Source organism: Nycticebus coucang, chromosome 3 (genome assembly GCF_027406575.1).
Source record: "Nycticebus coucang isolate mNycCou1 chromosome 3, mNycCou1.pri, whole genome shotgun sequence".
In the NCBI taxonomy this organism is placed as follows: Eukaryota; Metazoa; Chordata; class Mammalia; order Primates; family Lorisidae; genus Nycticebus; species Nycticebus coucang.
The window spans coordinates 142,143,981-142,162,597 of NC_069782.1; the positions used below are offsets into that span (position 1 = coordinate 142,143,981).

General features: G+C 44.8%; 1 protein-coding gene across 37 annotated transcripts in view; it reads left to right on the plus strand.

The window, feature by feature from the left end:
* TCF7L2 (transcription factor 7 like 2) overlaps positions 1-18,617 on the plus strand; it is a 198,091-nt gene that overhangs the window by 119,940 nt on the left and 59,534 nt on the right. For 17 of the 37 annotated variants that reach the window (XM_053583721.1, XM_053583711.1, XM_053583712.1 and 14 more), the window contains one exon: positions 4,252-4,392. The exons of the other annotated variants lie outside the window; for them this stretch is intronic. In XM_053583721.1, coding sequence (XP_053439696.1) covers positions 4,252-4,392 — 141 coding nt within the window. The remainder of the gene's footprint in view (positions 1-4,251; positions 4,393-18,617) is intronic. 37 annotated transcript variants of the gene reach the window in all.

An 18,617-nucleotide genomic window follows, 5' to 3' on the forward strand; every position in this document is an offset into this window, starting at 1 on the left:
TTTGGGGAAGAACTGGGCTTGTCTTTAATGATAAAAATAGTAGCTTGTCTGTGGCCCTGATTACAGTTTCTTTGCCTCTGTGTTAAGTAGTTTGACAGCGTATTTCAAATGTAATTAGTTTCCATCAAAGTTACCTCACCTTCAGAGGTGAGAATTATTGATAGTACTTAAAGCCAGATCAGCGCGACCTGTAAAGACCTTCACTCCCTCTGCAAGGATATGTGTATGTATATGGGATTGGTTTGTTTGGATGGTTGCTGTTGCTTATTTGTTTTTTGACGTTCTTGCTGATACACGTGTGTATACAAGGAAAAACTGATGATGAAATAAGAGGATTTTACCCTCTCACCAATTTTTAAAAGTTATCATTTTTCTCGTTTCGCTTTTTTCAGCGGAATGGCCTTTGTCAACATTCTTCTTTCAAGTGGATTTCTTATTCTGCCAAAGATGTTACATTTTCGAAAGAAAATTCTCTCATTTATGCACAGAACCCTGAACTCCAGTAGTCTTTAAAATCTGGGCTTCAGTTTCAGCTCTTTCAGCTATGTGGTCTTGGACAAGTCTTTTTACATATAGACTTGAGCATTTAAGAAAAAATTGTAAAGATTAGATGAGGCGATTTCTAATACTTATTCCACTTTGGAATTCTGGTCTCCTTTAGAAACCCACAAATAATTTTTTCTGTCTCGCTATGGAGGACAAAATACATGAAAAACACAACTCATATGTGTCAGGGTTGTCCAGAAAAGACATAAAACCAGTAGGATTGTGTGTGTGTGTGTGTACATATATATACAGAAAGAGATTTTATTATATGAAATTGGCTCATACGATTATGGGATCCCATAATCTGCACAGTCAAGTTCCAGTATCTGCAGCTGGCATGCCGGAGACCCAGGAGAGTTGATGGTGTAGTTGTAGTCCAAGTCCAAAAGCCTTGAAGGCCAGGAGAACCTTCAAATTCCCATTTGAAGGCCAGTGGGCTCGAGACCTAGGAAGAGGTGATGTTTTCGTTCAGTCCTGAAGGCAGGTAAAAACTTCTGTCCCAGCTTGAAGGCAGTTACTCAGGAGGAGTTACCTCTTATTTGGAGGAGGATCAGAGGACACACACCTCTTGAGACTCTCTGTCACAGACAGGCAGTGTTTCTGGAGAAGGTGAGGAGGCAGATTTTAGCTCTTATGTGTTTGTGGCCTCCACTTTCTGGGTCCCCCGTGTTCATGAAGACTGCATTTTAAAATAGGTCAGTGCCTCCAGTGGCTTTGACGGAGACTTTCGAGGAGAAGAGGGGCCTATGGGGCAGTTCTGGCAGGTGTGTGGTTGCTGAAGGTCTTTATCCCCCTTTCCTAGAGATTGGCTATTACATTCCTTTTTATTTCAAGAAGTACCAAATGCCTACTCTAATGCTTTGCCTTCTAACAATCCTTTCATGTCAGGAGCATGAAATTCACAAGGTCTTCATTGAGTTTTTTTGGAGCATCTCCAGTTTTTCCACATTGCCACTTCATTCATAGGTGGACAGTTACTGACATTAGTCTGGGCAGACTAAATTGCTGCAATCCTCTCTTTCTCTCTCTCCCCCCCTCCCCCCCCCCAAACTCAATTGCAAATGGCCTGAGTAAAACGAATGTATTGACCTATAACTGAAAAGTCCAGACATAGTGGGCATCAGGCGTGGCTGGGTCCAGGTGCCCATGCACCAATGCCACTTCTCTCCGGTTCTTGGCTTCAGTGTCCTCCAAGGTGGCTTCATTATATTGGGGCTTATTCAAGATCTCATCTTCCCTCACAAGCCTATGACCTTGACCTCAACCAGTGTCTATAGACAAGTGTCTATGGTAAAGGGTTGCAGTGTGCTGAGTGGGCTTGGACTGAATGAACTTGTCCCCCTCTCGAGCTGGGGTAGGGTCTGCTCTACTAAACTACATGGCTGGAGAGTCAGTGTGGTACCTCCTCCATAATTTGGCAGTTACCAGAAAAATCAGGAATGGATGTTGAGCAGAAAACTGCAGATGTCTACTTCCTGGTCTTTGTGGCCCGTGGAAGAGTTTTTGTTTTTTTTTAAGGAAGAGTCAAAAGAAAGAAAGATAAAAAGAACTATAGTTCTTCTCATACAGCTAAATGACTTAATACTTTTCAATTTCTTGTAAGACACTGTATACCCTGAAAATTTGGAAACGTTTTATAAGACTTTATATTCTGTAAAAGGCATGGAAATGAATAACTAAGGACATTAGAATAGAGACAAAGGCAGGGTAGGCCCCATAAGATAAGGTAGAAGATAAGGTTAATTCTACAAGTTCAAATCTGGAGCTCCTAATGGTTGGTAGATGTGACCTACAAATTGGCCCTGAAGTTCCCCAGCATAGAAGAACATGCCGATCTATACAGAGGGGTGTGTGTGTAGCATTTCCTCATAAGGCACCACCCCCGTGAGAGTCTTTGCCAGGAGGAAGTGGCTATGGAAGATAACAAAGGTGATGGCAACCTTAGATGACATCCTTTCCCAGACTCCTTCTCTGGGGGACTTGGCTTTGGGAGCCCTGCCTCTTTGCTCTCAGCATTGTGTTAGAAAACAAGCAAGCAGACACGGTCAAAAACTCTCATGTTGCTCAGCTCTTTCTGGAAACAATGGGGGGTGTTAACCAAGTTGCCTTTGATGGAAGGCAGTAAGGTGAGTCACTGCTGTGGCAAGGTAGAGTAGGGTCACTTTAGTTGTAAAATTGGGCCAGTCTCTCAAATGGACTCATGCACACTGAATGACTCACGCTCCTGTTTACAAATCTGCACTGTGGAGAAATGCAGGTGGAGGCTGCGCTTCCCAGACGAGACCAGAGACCTCCCAGAAGGAGTAGCGTGCTCCTCTGTGGCTCGGGTGCCCTTCCTGGGGGCAGATCTCTGGGCTTGTGGTAGTTGGTGGCTCTCAAAGTCTAGACCCAGGGTCAGCTGCAGCCAGCATGGCCCCAGATAGTTCTAGTTTTGAGGATGTGGCTGCTGTTTTATAAGTTTGTCCTTGCTTTTTATCTATTTCCTATCTTTCAAAGTCTTCAGGACCCACCCTGTTCATTCTGGTACTTAATCAGAACATGTTCGATGTTGTGTTGTCCTCAATCTCACATTGAGAAAAATGAGAAAGAAAGTGTTCATGGAATTTTCTCTCATATAAAAAAAAAAAAAACAGAATAGAGAAGGCATACATCCTTCATGTAGATTTTTAAAAGAAAATTATAATAGTATTTCTTTGTTGTGAAATATCCCTTTCTCCTGGACCACAGTTTGCTCTTTACAGCCCTAAATTCTCTACTCTTTATAGAACCGTAGGAAACATCTAGGCAGGCAGGCGAGTCTATATAGTAGCCCTCAAGAGCTGACGGAGACCACGTCTGCATTTCCCCTCTGCCATTTACTAGCTGTGTGACCTTGGGCATGCTCTTTACCATCTCTGAGTCAGTTTCCTCCTCTGTGAAATGGGCATGACATTACCTACCTCATAGGGTGGTTGTGAGGCTTAATGGAATGACAAGCACACTCCTGTTGAGGGCCCCACAGGGCGTGGGCAGTCAGTAAGCTGTGGCCCCTCTTGGGCTAGGGCTCCAGCTGTGTTCAAATCAGCATATGCTTCTGGGGTGTGCTGTCAGTTCAAAAACTGCCCTGGCAGAAGAACAGGTGCTGGTTAAGACAGATCAGCTAGGCACAGTGCATGTGTTTGTATGCCGAGGCAGGAGGATCATGTGAGACCTGGAGTTTGAGTCCAGGCTGGGCAATATAGTGAGATCCCATCTCTTAAAGAAGAAAAAAAGAAAAAACACAGGTCAGATCTCTGAACAGCTTAGATATTATATGCAACGATAGGTACTTGCATTTTTTAGGACAGAAATAACAACAATTTCACATGTTTCAGACTAATAGAAGATTCAGTAAGGTAAGTTGAGAGAGAAGATGTTAGCTGGCCTGCTCCTGAGAGGCCCAGAAAAATGAGCATCTGTGCCCGTTAGGTGGATGGGGGAGGGGGGAGGGAAGGCACACGATCGAAAGTCTGTTTGGAAGGAGTTGCATTTCAGATGACCCTAAAGCTAAATGGCAGGGAGGTGGAAGAGTCCTGTGTTCCTACTGGGAACTATAATCCTTGTTGGGAGCTTCTGAAGAAATGTGGGTCAGGTTAGAAAGTCAGGCTGGGTGCCTTAGTGTGCCTTGGTGACGGCGTCCCCCTCCCTCCCGAGCCTCACTCTGTCCCCCTTTCTTCCTGGCAGCAGAGCCCCCACCCTTGCTGCACTCAGGGCCATGACTGTCAGCACTTCTATCCCCCCTCAGACTTCACTGTCAGCACTCAACTCTTCAGGGACATGAAAAGGAGCCACTCCTTACAAAAGGTTGGGGATCCCTGGTGTGTGGAGGTAGGTCTCGGAGCAGAACGATGGCATGAGATGAGCTGGCTCTGAAATGACTCTGCCCATTCAAAGTTGACCTCTCACTGGGGCGGGGCCCACCTGCCTGCCACGATCCCTGAATTCTTATGGGGTTGCTGTCATTTCGGGTGCCGTGATGTCTGGGCGTGCTGACCACTGATAGGGATATCGTAACCATAAAAATGCCAGCTTATAAGGAGAGGGCGGAGGCTGGTGCTACCGTGACTCCAAGGTGCCTCGCTCCCAGCAAAGGCCACTTGATCTGGGGGAAAAAAACGATGAACTGCATGTTACACTGTTAAATGGGGGCCCCCAGCAAGTGAGTTCTGGGACTCTTCAAAAATCCCAGGGAAATGAAGTTACCACCCCAACTTTGTCTCTTTGTTATTAGTGATTAGAGCTTAGAGATTTTCTTTTAAAATTCAGCATTCTGAAATATGCCCACTTTTCTGCAACATTACCGATGTGAATGGCTTTTCTCACAGATGTTGCTCTCCAAGGACAGGAAGCTTTGTTAATTTCCGTTAAATAATTCACCACAACATCAATACCCCACATTGCTCACTGCTTGGGAGTGACAGTTCTCTTCAAATTAATAGTCCCAAAGAATAAAGAACATCTAGAATGTGTTTTTATCTTCAGAAAAGCAAACGTCAATGCCGATAAAAAGTGTTAAAGGAACTCTTAGATTTAAACAGCAAATGATTTAGTACTAACGTTAGCCCTTTCAAAATGAAAAGTGAATATTTATTATTTGTGAGCCAATCAGTAAAGCCTCTGTCTTTAAGCAGCATTTATTGTGTACCTACTGGGTGCTGGGTGCTATGCTGGGAGTGCCGGGGTAGAAAGTACAATTCCTCAGGTGGCGCTTGTGGCTCAAAGGAATAGGGCGCCGGCCCCGTATACCGGAGATGGTGGGTTCAAATCCGGCCCTGGCCAAAACTGCAAAAAAAAAAAGAAAGTGCAGTTGCTCCAGCAAGAGATGGAGGAGTACATCTTGCCTTTATGGAGAAAAAACAATAAGTAAGTCACCTTTAAAAGCTTGTTCTGGGGGCGGCGCCTGTGGCTCAGTCGGTAAGGCGCCGGCCCCATATACCGAGGGTGGCGGGTTCAAACCTGGCCCCGGCTGAACTGCAACCAAAAAATAGCTGGGCGTTGTGGCGGGCGCCTGTAGTCCCAGCTACTCGGGAGGCTGAGGCAAGAGAATCGCTTAAGCCCAGGAGTTGGAGGTTGCTGTGAGCTGTGTGAGGCCACGGCACTCTACCCGAGGGCCATAAAGTGAGACTCTGTCTCTACAAAAAAAAAAAAAAAGCTTGTTCTGGTTTAGGAAGCAGTAGAGTCACTTAAGAGAACTGGGGACGTGTAAAAGAACATAGAAGAAAATACAGACACCTGTCCTCTTCTGACCTGTTGTTCCTCTCTTAATATGCTTTATGTTATATATATGTAATATACATATATTAAGAGATGCTTTTCCTGCTGGCCATTTGTGTGCATACACTTCAAAAACGTTTCCCAAGAGTGGTATTGTCCCTCACACAGTCTTAGGTTTTTTCAATTTTCACATCAGGGATGTTTGTCTACACCATAACGTGTCTTAATTCTCTTTAGTAATTTCATGCCCTAAAGTTGGTATCCTGTCTAAATCCTCTGGTCTTACCATTCCTCTTCAGCTAGATATGAGTAAAACTGAAGATATTTCTGAAGTCTTTGGAAGTTTTCAGTCTCTTGGTCTCTTGCCTCTGACCCCACCTGTTCTTGGCTGGTGCAGGCACCTGAGGCTAGTGCTGTATGAAGATCATGCCCTTTAACTGGCCTCGGTGTGACAGTGCAGGGAGGGCCCCATCTTCCCTGCAGTAGCCAGGGTCTGGGGGAAGCGTTTTCTGCAGCAGTCCTGCACTGGTTCAGCTTATAGTGAGTATAGCTGTCGTTCTGACTGTCAATGATAAGACTGTATGGACATAGCCATTCCCTCACCAGAGCCTGGCAAATGGTGACTCATTAATCTTTGGTCTCGGAGGTAGGCCGTAGATAAAGGAGGGCCCCGCTCCCTTTGGGAGTATGAGGAAAATGAAACAGAAAGATTGGGCTTCTTCCTTATAAGTCAGGATCCACAGGAGCCGATTAGATCCCCTGCGCCAGTGACTATTAGCATTTCTCAGCCTTGTCCTCAGGACTGAGAAACATCTGGGGAAGTGTCAAATGCCACGTTTCCAGGAGTAGGCCTAAATCCATAACTTGTGAACAGCCCAGGTACAAAGACTCCACTTACAGGCTGCGCCAGCTGGGGCAAGCAGTTCTGTGCCTCAGTTTCCATGTCAGCAGAAGGGGTTCATGCGGTTCTTTTTTTTTTTTTGAGACAGAGTCTTACTATGTCACCCTTGGTAGAGTGCCATGGCATCACAGCTCATAGCAACCTCCAACTCTTGGATTTAAGTGATTCTCTTGCCTCAGCCTCCCGAGTAGCTGGGACTATAGGTGCCCGCCACAACGTCCAGCTATTTTGTTGTTGTTGTTGTTGTTTAGCTGGCCCGGGTCAGGTTTGAACCCGCCACCCTGGGTGTATGTGGTTGGTGCTGTAACCACTGTGCTACGGGCTCCGAGCCGGGTTCATACATATAAAGAGGCTGCTTGATGAGAGAGCTGGTGCGGTAGGCTGGTGCAAGCACACGGCAGGGTTCTTGAGGAATCACACCCTGATGGTGTGTCAGCAAGGTGGGCCAGTCGCTGCTGGGGTGGCTCAGTTACCCTTTCCCTGGAGGTTTCCACGGAAATGTGTATGTAACATTCCTGGTACCCACTATTGCAACAGTCTCAGTGGTGTAGGAAAACTTGATCCTCAGCCTGGGTGTGATAGAAATAGTCTGGAGTGCAGTGGCAGTCAGGAGAACAAAGTTTGAATCTAGGAACGTTCTATCACCTTTGTGGGGAAGGGGCTTCACCCCTTTTTGATACAATTTCTATATCTGTAAAAGGGCTGGCAGAGTGTGGCATTCTGGGCCAGCCTGCTCCACCGGTTACCTACTGAGATCCCTTGACTTTTAACACACTCTTTCTGCAGTCCAGCTACTGCTTACCTTTGAGGGAGTTACCTCTATTACATCTTCAAACCCTGATAGCAACCCTAAGAGGGAAGTGCTGTGATTATTCCCATTTCGCAGATAAGGTAACTGAAAGGGACAGAGAGATAAAGCACCTTGTTTCAAATCCCCAGCTGAAGCACGGGAGCTACACAATTGCTGCTAATCAAGGACTATAGCTGTGGTTCTTGGTTCAGAGCCTTCCCCACCAACCATCTTGCACTTGCTAGACGAGAATCTGTTTGATCCTGTCCTGCACCCAGCTTTCCTAGGAAATTAGGGGTTATCCAAGTTTTTACTTTACAAGTTTTAACATTTGGGATACCTTCCACCCCTTTTGTGTTTAGTGCTCATTGTCCCTCTTCTCTCTTTCCTTGTAGTTCAGCTAGTTTCGAAGGTGTCCTCTAGGGAATGAAGATTGGTAGACCAGTTGAGTAAATATGACTAAGAAAGTCAATACCCACCTGGCCGGGATGAGTCACTTTCTAGTTAGCTATTCATGTGCATTTTAAAGCCAGCCACACAGAGTCATTACATTGGGGCTATTAACATGTTGAATAGTGACAATAATAGGGTGTGACCCGCAGCATAACCACATTCAGATAAGAAAGTGTTTTTTTTCCTGTAATTGCTTAGTCAATACTATTTTCGCGGAAATACTTGCAAACAAACTTTTAAAAAGTTCTTTGTCCAAACTCTTCCCTTATTCCTGTTTCCCTCCTCTTCAGGAGTTCTGTAAGCTTTTCCCAACCAGTGGCTGGGGGATAGCAAGGTGCTGGGCTCTGTCCTGTCTGATGTTTTTGGTTGAGCTACACTTTTGCTGGTGTTGAGCTTGTTTTTATTTTGTTTTTCGAGTGTGAGTGTGTTTTTGTGTGTCCATGTCTGTGTGTGTGTGTGTGTGTTTTTTCAGGAGGGGGACACATTATAGCTGCTACTTGCTTATTAACCTCTCAACCTAAAAATTTAAGGGAAAAAGAGACTTCTGCTAAATTTGCAAAGCTAGTCACATAAACAGGGAGTTAGCCATTTTGGTGAGAGGAAATGAAACTTTCCTTGGGTTTATTAGACCACATCCTATGTGGCTTATTGTATGTCTGATTTCTAAAAACCATGGCATCATGGCCAGAGTTTTATTTTTGCTTGTTAGTCATTTGAAACAAATACAGATATTGCTTCATTTCCTGGGTACTTTACTTTTTAGTACACGTTATGTATGGAAAATCTGGATTTACACAACAAAGTGCTGCACCAGAGGGGAAGTATTTGCTAATTTATAAATCACTGCATTATAACTTTGGATTAGCGAGCATTCTGCTGAACTAAAAAATTTAGATTCTTCTCTTCCCTCTCCCCACTACTCGCCAATTATATAAAGAAGCAGGGTAAGAAAACAGTAAAAATAATTGCCAAAGGCAAAGTTAATATTTTGACATACTTCCTTCTAGCCTTTTAAAAAATGTATCTTAAAAATCATAGGTGGGCTTATATACACATTTATTTTCAGTTTATTTTATATCTCTCAATGATAAAAACACTTTCCTAACTATGCTGTGAAGACTCTTTGTAAAATTATCAATCATTGGTTATTCTAGAAGTGGGTATCTCTTAGCCATGGTCTTACTGTTACCAAAGTTAACTTACTGTTTCGGAAGCTCTGCTGTCCCAGCGCAATTACAGCTCATGTGGCAAAGGGTGTAAGTTGGAAATAGTGAAGACAGAGTGCTTCTGGAACATTCCATAATGCCCTCGTGATGTATATGACCCAGGGCTTTGCGTGTACAGCCCTGGATAATCCTGTGGAAGTGGACCAACAAATTAACCTCCCTCCCTCCCCCACCACGCTCACTGGGTAGGATGGAAGTAAGACCACCAGAATGTTTTATTTCTTCTCCTTTCATATTCTCTATCTATAAAGCTTCTTTGTTGAAGTCTTCTAGGCTAACCAAGCTTATGAATTTGCTGATTAACTGCTCTAGTAGTGTAAGTGGACTATACTGCTGTGTCTGGCTGGGAATTTCTTTTTTATTTTTTTGAGGCGGAGTCTCACTCTGTTGCCCAGGCTAGAGTACTGTGGTGTCACAGTTCACAGCAACCTCAGACTTCTGGGTTCAAGTGATCCTCTTGCCTCATCCTCCCAAGTAGCTAGGATTATAGGTGCCTTCCACAATGCCCGGATCTCACTGTTGGTCAGGCTGGTCTCAAACTCCTGAGCTCGAGAGATCTACCCACTTTGGCCTTCTAGAGTGCTAGGATTACAGTTGTGAGCCACTGGGTCCAGCTAGCCTAGGAATTACTATTTCCTCAGCAAGATCACATGCCTGATTCATTGGGAACGGGACTTAGTTCCAACTGCTTATCATATACAGAGCTTGCCACCAGGGAAACCAAGCCAGAGAGGTAGGGCTCATTCCTGGCTCTATTTCCCTTGTTGTTTGCCGTTCCTTGGACTGAAAAGCGATGGCCTTGTGAACATCGTTCCGGTCGACTTTGTATGCAGGGTTGGAAGCCTACGCCCAGTGTGTGGGGTCTTCCAGGGAGCTCATCCACGTGGAAGGTAGGGATGTTCTTTTGCCCTGCGTCCCATCCAGCACCCACCGGGACCCCGCGGGCTGTGCCCCTGGCTCTTAATGTTTCTAGTGGCCACTCCTTCCCCCCTTCTGTGTGAGTCACGTATTTTCTTTGCATGCAATGTGACAAATGTCACTAATAGAGAAGACTTGGGCTTAGTGGGTGAGGTGTTGTCGTCCCTGCAGTTAATTGTTTGGGATCCTCCCCTTTTTAAGTCTTGGAAGGGATGGACCAGTTTTCAATGGGTCCAACTGTGTCAAGGGAGAATATAAATTAGCCTTAAGACTTTTTATTCCTTATGGGCCCCCCCAAGTCAAAATACTTGGTCAGTACTTAAGGAGAGGGATGGATGCTTCTCATTGGTGCTTTTGACATTATCTGCCTGTCTATCTGTCTGTCTGTCTTGGTGTCTGTTCCTCAGAGTCCTTTCCTTTTACCAGTCCCTTTAATGATGTCAGTGAGGTTGATGTTTGGAATTTGGAAATAGGAATCATATCTCAGCCCAGACTCATTTTATTTATTTATTTATTCATTTATTTAGAGACAGAGCCTCATGCTGTGGCCCTGGGTAGAGTGCCATAGCATCACAGCTCACAGCAACCTCCAAGTCCTGGGCTTAAGCGATTCTCTTGCCTCAGCCTCCCAAGTAGGTGGGACGACAGGCGCCCGCTACAATGTCTGGCTATTTTTTGGTTGTAGTTGTCATTGTTGTTTGGTGGGCCCGGGCTGGATTTGAACCCTTGAGCTCTGTTGTATGTGGAGCTCTGTAGCCACTTGAGCTACAGGTGCCGAGCCCAGACTGATTTTTATTAAGGACAGTTTATTAAGCAAGCAAAGTGGAAGTTCTTGGTTTTTCCCCCTCCCTTATCAGGCAGGTCATATCAACTTTATTTGAAATGTGTCTATTGCATCAGCTGCTGCTAAAGACGATCTGAGGAGCGACACCGTTTTTTGTTCTTTATCCCACACTTTTCTGCTTTTCTCTGTCATGTCTCTCATTGCAAACCTGTTCGCAAAATCCAGTGGTTGTTTTGTTTTGCTTTGTTCTGTTTTAGTTTGGGGAGTTGGGTGGGGGCAGCACCATACGGGGCCAGGTTCACGTTTTGGCCGCCCTTTCCTGGTCAATGTCTGGCCTCTACTTGGGCTGAAAATGAGGAAGGAGGTGGGCTTTGTGCAGCCACACCCTTTTGAATGCTGGCCAGGTCACACTGTGCTCACAGCCAGCCTGGGCAGCCAGTGCAGCAAGGGAGAAAAGGTCTTGCCTGTCTGGGAAGGTCTAAATTAGAGGTCTGTTGGTGCTCAGAGTGTGAAAGTTTCTGTTTTGGAAAAGCCAGTTCCTCCAGAGGGGAGGGTGGGGATGGAGGAAGGAGTGGAGACACCAGGGAAAGAAGAAAGAGCCAAAGGAAGTGGGAAGGAATTGGGGTGACTGAAGGTACGTCCCCCCACCCCCAATTTCCCACCCTCATCGGTTCCTTGACCTGACAGGCCTTGCCTGAGCCCCACATCACTGTCCCATGGCCTGCCAGTAACCTCTTGCTGTTTAGGAAAACAGAATTGGGGGAGATGACAGCCCTTGACTGAGATCTAGATACAGTAGCGTCTGGAGGGATCCCAGACACTCTTGCCCACTAGGATCTTGGCCTGGCTCCTGCTTGCTGGTTTGTGGCCAGCTTGTGGTTCAGCAGGGGCCAGTGTGACAGGTGATAAGTCCACTGGTCCCCGGAGAAATGACCAAAAGCCCTCCAGTGGAGAGTAGGAGAAACTCAGAACCGTCCAGATGGAGGTCCAGTGTGTCACCACTCTGTCTCTTGGACAAGTTTCTTTCCTCTCTCGACACTTTTATAAGAACCCATGAGAAAGATGGGTGGAGGTAAGAGGGACCGGTGTACCCTGGAGGAATTTCTTGAGGCATCTTTCACTGGCTTCAGAAACATGTCCTCCCTGAAGGGAAGATGGGTCACTTCCCTGCTCATCCCCTCTGCCTGCTTGAAGGGACAGCAGTGTCTGGGCAGAGGCTCATAGCTCTTGAGAAGTAGGGATATATTTGTTTTTAAAGGGAGTGGGACATTTGTTCCTCCTTGGTCTTGTCCTGCTTGGGACAGCAAAATGAACTGAAACCAAGGTTCGGGGGGTGAGGGCAGGGGTGTTTCTGGACTGCCATCTTGCATGGTTGAGTCACCTGCAACTCTGTTTTTTTTTTTTTTTTTTTTTTTTGTGGTTTTTTGTGGATTTGCACAGAAAGTACCCCTGACTTAATAAGGTCTAGAGACCAGGTTTTTTCTGAGATGCAGAATTTTTAGAAAATTGTATTTTAAAATATATCATACAATAATAATAATTGGTTTTGTCCTTTGGTTTACAGTTCTATGGATTTAAACATAAATTTGCATTACCACCAGTGACACCATCAGGGTACATAATGGCTCCATCACCTTACACATACCTTACTCCATCACCTTACACCTTACACATATGTGCTAGCACATATGTGCTGTCTCTTTATAGTCAAGGGAAGTGTGGGGGTTATTTTTGTTTTTTCTCCGTGTCATAGGTAGCATTGACCTTAGTCATTCTATTAATTTAGAGGTGAATTTTTCATCATTGATTATCAGAATTTCTGCCCTGCTCTTTGTCCAGCAGAAAAGATAATCACCTTAGTGCTGAGGTTTTGGTTTATTCCTTATTGGCAAGGCTCAGCTGGAATTGCTGTTTTACATTCTGGGATATTCTTGCCCATATACCCAAAATGCTTTGGGCTGCTCTGTGGATTTAAGAGATTTTGAGCTAATTCTAACAGTGGCCAAAGGAAAAAGAATAACTAGCAAGGGATACACATTGTCGCTAACCATTTAGGCAACAGAGTGAAATGAAATTACTTTTGGAGTATTCGCCTTTGAATGATCTGCGTTAGTTACTCTTAGATGTCAGGACAGACTGTCAAGGTTTGGGCATAGTGTTTAAAATACAGATGGTACATTAACTATAGATGTTATTGGCCCAGCTTGGTCCTCCCAGTCTGTCCTCACTTGTCCCATTACCTGAGTAGCCTGCACCCATCATCACTGCATCTCCACCCGGGGTCTAGAACATGCTGGTACCTCTATGAAGGCCAGAGCTGTCGTTTTCCTGACTGCTGTTTGGAGCTGATGCTTTCTTAGAGCAAAGCGGAAGGCAAGGAGAAGGGTATGCGTGTCGTGGGGTCCTATGTGCACTTGTCCTCTTCTTGGGAGGTGATCAGAGGTGACCTCTGAGGTCCTGCTCAGAGCGTCACACTCGAGTGAACAGTAGATTATGCTTCTGCCAGGCACTTTGCTGGGGAAGGTAACAGCAATCGCACACATGTAAATTCTTGTGTAACCTAATTCCTGCCTTTGTAATTACTTGGAGACTTGCCATCTCAGCCAGTTGAGAAGTGGGTGCAATGACCCAGTGCAGAAAGCAGAAATTGGAGGGGACGACGGGACAGGGGGTAGGGTGAATACAGGAGCAGCTCTCCTGGCTTTCCTGTGTCTAAAGTCACTTACCAATAAAGAGAAAACATTATAACAGCCCTTCACAGAAGTACCCCAACTTTCCCGGCTGTGCCCCCGCGCCCCACCTCTCTGCTCTTCGGGCTGAAGGAATTCTGGGAGAGTGTGGTAGAGCCCTGAGGCTCAGCCCAGAGGAAGGACTTTTACTGATAAGAAGCTCCCATTGTCTGGCAACAGGTTTCTGTAGAGGAATGTCCTCCAGGTGGGAGAAGAATGGTTCTCATTTTTAAAAACCACACAGTAAACAAAGCATCCTCAGGCATGAGTACCCAGCAAAAGAAGAACAAAGCAGCCGGAAACAAGGTATATTTCAGCATCCTGATTGAACTGATAGGGGCACTTCGGAAAGCTGGTGGTGGCATTATTTTCACAAGTAGAGCAAGTGTAACTGTGGGGTCTTAATTCTCTCAAATCTGCTTCTAGAAGGCAGAATGCAAAATGATCAGCTCCTCTCTGAAAGCATTTGCCATTTGTCTGATAGACATCGGAAACATGATGTCACTTCTACAAACACCCACTTGAGAAGGTGTGTGGGTTTTTTTTTTTTTTTTTTTTCTTATTTGGGTGACAGATTGCATGTTGGGGCATTGAAAGATGAAAGCACTAAATATTTGCTTTAGAAAAACACAGTTGAAGATTCTCTCATCCTCCCCGCTGAAAACTGATGGACTTAGAATTCCATTAACAAAAATGACTGTCTGTAGTTAAACTTTTTGCCACCCTCTGGGCACCATTAACAAGTAGGGTAGAAAGTGAAGATTGGACGGTGAGGATTATATCGGTGGAGGATTATATCAGATTCTTTTCTTCATGGTCTATGGAACAGGGCCCAGCCTTTTAGTTGAAATTGAAGTTCAAGGTAGCCAAAAGAAATTCCTTCCCTCTCTCCAACATTTATCTCCTCTGAGTCTCTTATTAGGAGGATCTTTGCAGTGGGGTTTCTTCTCCATAAACAGAGGTTATTTGTTATTCCTTCAGCAGATTTAATGATAAAGTCATAATTCTTGCAAGCCTTTTGGGAAGACAATATCTTACCTTAAAAGAAGAGAGAATGTGATTTTGGTCCTCAGTTATGGTTGTTAGGAAGTCTGTTTAATGGAATGGTTAAAAGGAGGAAAGGTTAGTACTCTGTGAGTTCAAACCCTGGCTTTGCCACTGGCTAGCTGAGTGCAGTTTACTGGTTTGGCCTACGTTTTTCCATCTATGAAACAAGAGAATTATTACACCTGTCTTCATTTATCAGGAGATTTGAATTGAGTTAAAGTTTATAAGGCAGGTGGTGTACATGAAAACTGGCTAACATCTGTATGTTACAATTCATCTTTTTGGCTTAGGAGGAAAGAAACAGGAACTCTATTCCTGGAAGGAGGTGTGGAAGGCTTTAATATGAATATTGTAAAACTATTTATTAAAAATATGCTACTGGCTTGGTGCCTATAGCTCAGGGGTTAGGGTGCCAGCCACATATACCTAGGCTGGCAGATTCGAACCCGGCCCGGGCCTGCTAAACAACAACAACAGAATAGCCAGGCATTGTGGCAGGCTACTTGGGAGGCTGAGGCAAGAGAATCACTTAAGCCCAAGAATTTGAGGTTGCTGTGAGCTGTGATGTCATGGCACTCTACTGAGGGTGACATAGTGAGACTCTGTCTCAAAAAAAAGAAAGAAAGAAATAATAAATAAAAATATGCTACTCTTCAGGCATTGGATTACGCTTTTTATAAGTATTCTTGTTCACTCTTATAGCTACTCCTTGAGAAAAACTAATAGTATTTCAGTTATCTGTATAAATAAGCTAATGGCTAACCTTTACTGAACACTTACTATACACAGTCAGATAATTAAGTTTGCAAACTTACCCTAGAAAATGTGCTACATACCTCATTGCTGAATATCACTCTGGTCCCCTTCAAAGCACTCCCCTTGGGAAGCTCTGCCCTGACACCAGCGCCTAGTCCACCCTTCAAAGCAATTTTTGGAACTCTTTTTCTGGAATGGCCATCAGAGTTTTCGTCATGTGAGGTCTGACAATTAATGTTCTTGAACTCATCCTAGAAAAAGTGCTTTGAAAGGTGGACCAGGCACTGGCATGGGAGTGCAACTTCCCAAGGTCAGCACTTCGAAGGTGACCATAGTGATATTCAGCAATGAGGTGTGTAGTTCTTTTTCTGCGATATTTGTGAACTTACTTGTCTAACCCTATATTTGAGACTACACTTTAAACAGTTCTCACCTATTAACTCATTTAATCCTCCCAATCAGTGAGGACCATTTCTCTTATTTTAGAGAGAAGAAAACTGTGCTACAGGGCTTTTTTTGTTTTGTTTTTGTTTTTTAATTATTAATTTGTCCTTGGTTCTATGGAGGATAATTGTTAGGACTGGGGTTTGAAAGCGAGGTCTTCACATGTTTTCCAGGCCAGGGTGCCCACCTCCCCATCCTGCGACAATTCCCTGTTCTGTAACATGTAAATGGGCCCAGCTGTTTGAGAAGCTTTGAGCAGACGCACACAGATGCTCTCCAGATACGCTGGCACATGATAGTTGGGAAGAAAAGTCTTTATTGCCGGAAGTTGTGGCTTCTGAGTCTCTCGGCATTTGGCAGCATAGATTTTTGTTTTGTTTTGTTTTGTTTTGTGTCTGTGGTTTTGTTTTTTAAATAATTAGAAACAGTTCAACAATTGTTACCACCCGCAATAAAAATTGCTTGGATCCGTGAAGTAAGGAAGAAAAAAAAATTAGGCCATTCGGTAGAATGATTAAGATGGGACTTTAAAGAGGAAAGCCCATTTCGGAGCATGAGCTTTGGATGTGTAAATGCTAAGGATCCCTTGTTTTTTACCCCTCACCCCCTTTGCCTTAAATTGAGAATCAAATAATGTTCGTGGTGGTTGGTGATGATGAGAAGGGATTACAATGCACAAGATGGCCCTGGGAGGAAACCTACATTTTTTTGGCCTTATTAATGGTATGTCTTTTGTGCAAGTGGGTGTGAGTTCTGAGAGCATAAAGCTTACATTTGCACAGTGTGTGGTCCTTGTGGCTTCATTCCACTACCCATGATGGTGGGCTGTGTGGGGAGGAGGAGGAGGAGGAGGAGGAAGCAGCAGCTTCAGCACAGCCTCAGTGGTTCCCATTGTTTGGGCTGAGTCATTGAGGCCTGAGCAAGCCAGGCCTCTTCCTAGGCTGGCCAGTGTGGCTGGGCCTCTGGATTTCTTAGGATTGTGCTGTGATTATCAAAGCCGTGGTCCCCCTTGCATGGGAATAAAATGGGTGCCTTTGCACATATGCTATTGTTATTCTCCCCTCCTGGGAATTAGGATGGGCCAGGGTCTGAGTTCGATGCCTTTGGTCAAGTCCGATGTGCTATCCATTGGCAATCCTTCCCTCTTGTTTCCAGACTGTAAGTTGTCACATGGGCAAAGAGATGCTTTCCTAATCCTCGTGGGAGCTTGAAGGACTTGGCTTTGTTAAAGGAGGGACAGCACATTGAAGGGGCGTCTGCTTATGTGCCCCACTTAAAACACACAGCTTTTGACTTCTCTTCTGTGATGATTCCCAGGCAGCCTCCTCGTACCATCCTGACTTGTTTAAATTTATGGGTTGTTGGCAAGCTGGTTTTTGATGCTATTCTTCTCATAGCCAGAGGCCAAGATCCCTTGTGGAGCAGTGCTTGCATTTAATAAATGTCATCTGGATACTAGGGAGGGGCATCGAGAAGAACAGGGAGGGGGAGAAGGCTGAGAAGGGAGCTTTTACCCCTAATTCCATCTCCTGGCCTCCTGTTTATCCCTTTCAGGCCAGTGCCGCAGTGATTTTCTTTGGTGAAAATCAGCCACCGTGTTGTGTGCTGTACCCTACAGTTACAGGACAAAAGACACATTGTCTTAATGGTTTTGCAGATGGCCTAAAAATATATATGGTCAGCTATGGCTTTACTCTTTAAAGATCTCAGTATTATTGAGCTCTACGCCTGGCTCTTTACAAAGCCTCAAGTTCTGTCTATATCTTTTGTAACACTTGGTGACACTCTTATTTATTGCTCAGATGAGGACTAAAAAGGTAGTCAAAGCGACAGAGTAAAGCAGGACACACCAGTAAAGTCCTTCAGCCCCTAGTTATTCAGATGTCAGTGTTGGCAACAACTAGAAAATAAGGGAGAGAAGATTGTGAAAACAATTGTCACAAAGGCTGTTAACTTTGTGGGATAGGCCTACAGACCTCTCTTGCCCCAGATGATGGAAAAGTCTGCAAAGTAAGTCTAGTTGACTTCCAGTGTGGTATGACAAGGCCTCCAGCCCTTGGGTCAGCTTGAGTTGATTTAGTAAAATGTCACTGAAAACTTGTGTGCCAAGCACCATTGCAGTGCTGGGGACCAGGGTGTAAGTGAGACAGATTGAATTGTTGCCTTCATGAAGTGTACCTTCCAGCCAGAAGTGGGGACTTGGGAATTCTGTTCCCCTAGGGAATTCTGCTCTTCATCCACTCCGGCCTGCTCCTCTCTAAGGCATTTAGACTTTCTGGGATTTAAGACTCCCTCCTCACTTGGGTTTGTCATCTTGGCATGAAAGGGCTCAGTTATGAGGCTGCCAGGAAAGCTATCATAAAAGGAGAGTTTCGTGGGCAAGTCCACTTTGGAAGTTCTGGGAGTTACCATGGCTGTGGTTCTGACTGCAGCCTGGGTGCTGGCCAGGCCCATTTCTCTGTTAATTCACTTCTCAGTTCTGCCTGGTGACCAGCAAGTGGAGTCCCAGGATATTTCTGTTATTGCTTCTTCAGGAGGTCTTTGTCTCTCTGCCAATCACAGAGAACTAAGGCCATTCCTGTCTGTTGGAAGCATCCCATCCAAGTCCCAGATAGATCTGAATCTGAGCATTCCAGGCTCTTACAGTCTAGAAAGAGGAGAGAACAAAATACTTTTCAAAGCTCTGTATGCTGGAGCTGTTTAGAATAGAGAAAATAGCCCTTAGGGCCCTAGTAGTTGATACAACTATCAATTAGTATCCTGATTCATTAAGAAAAGTTTGTCTCCAGGT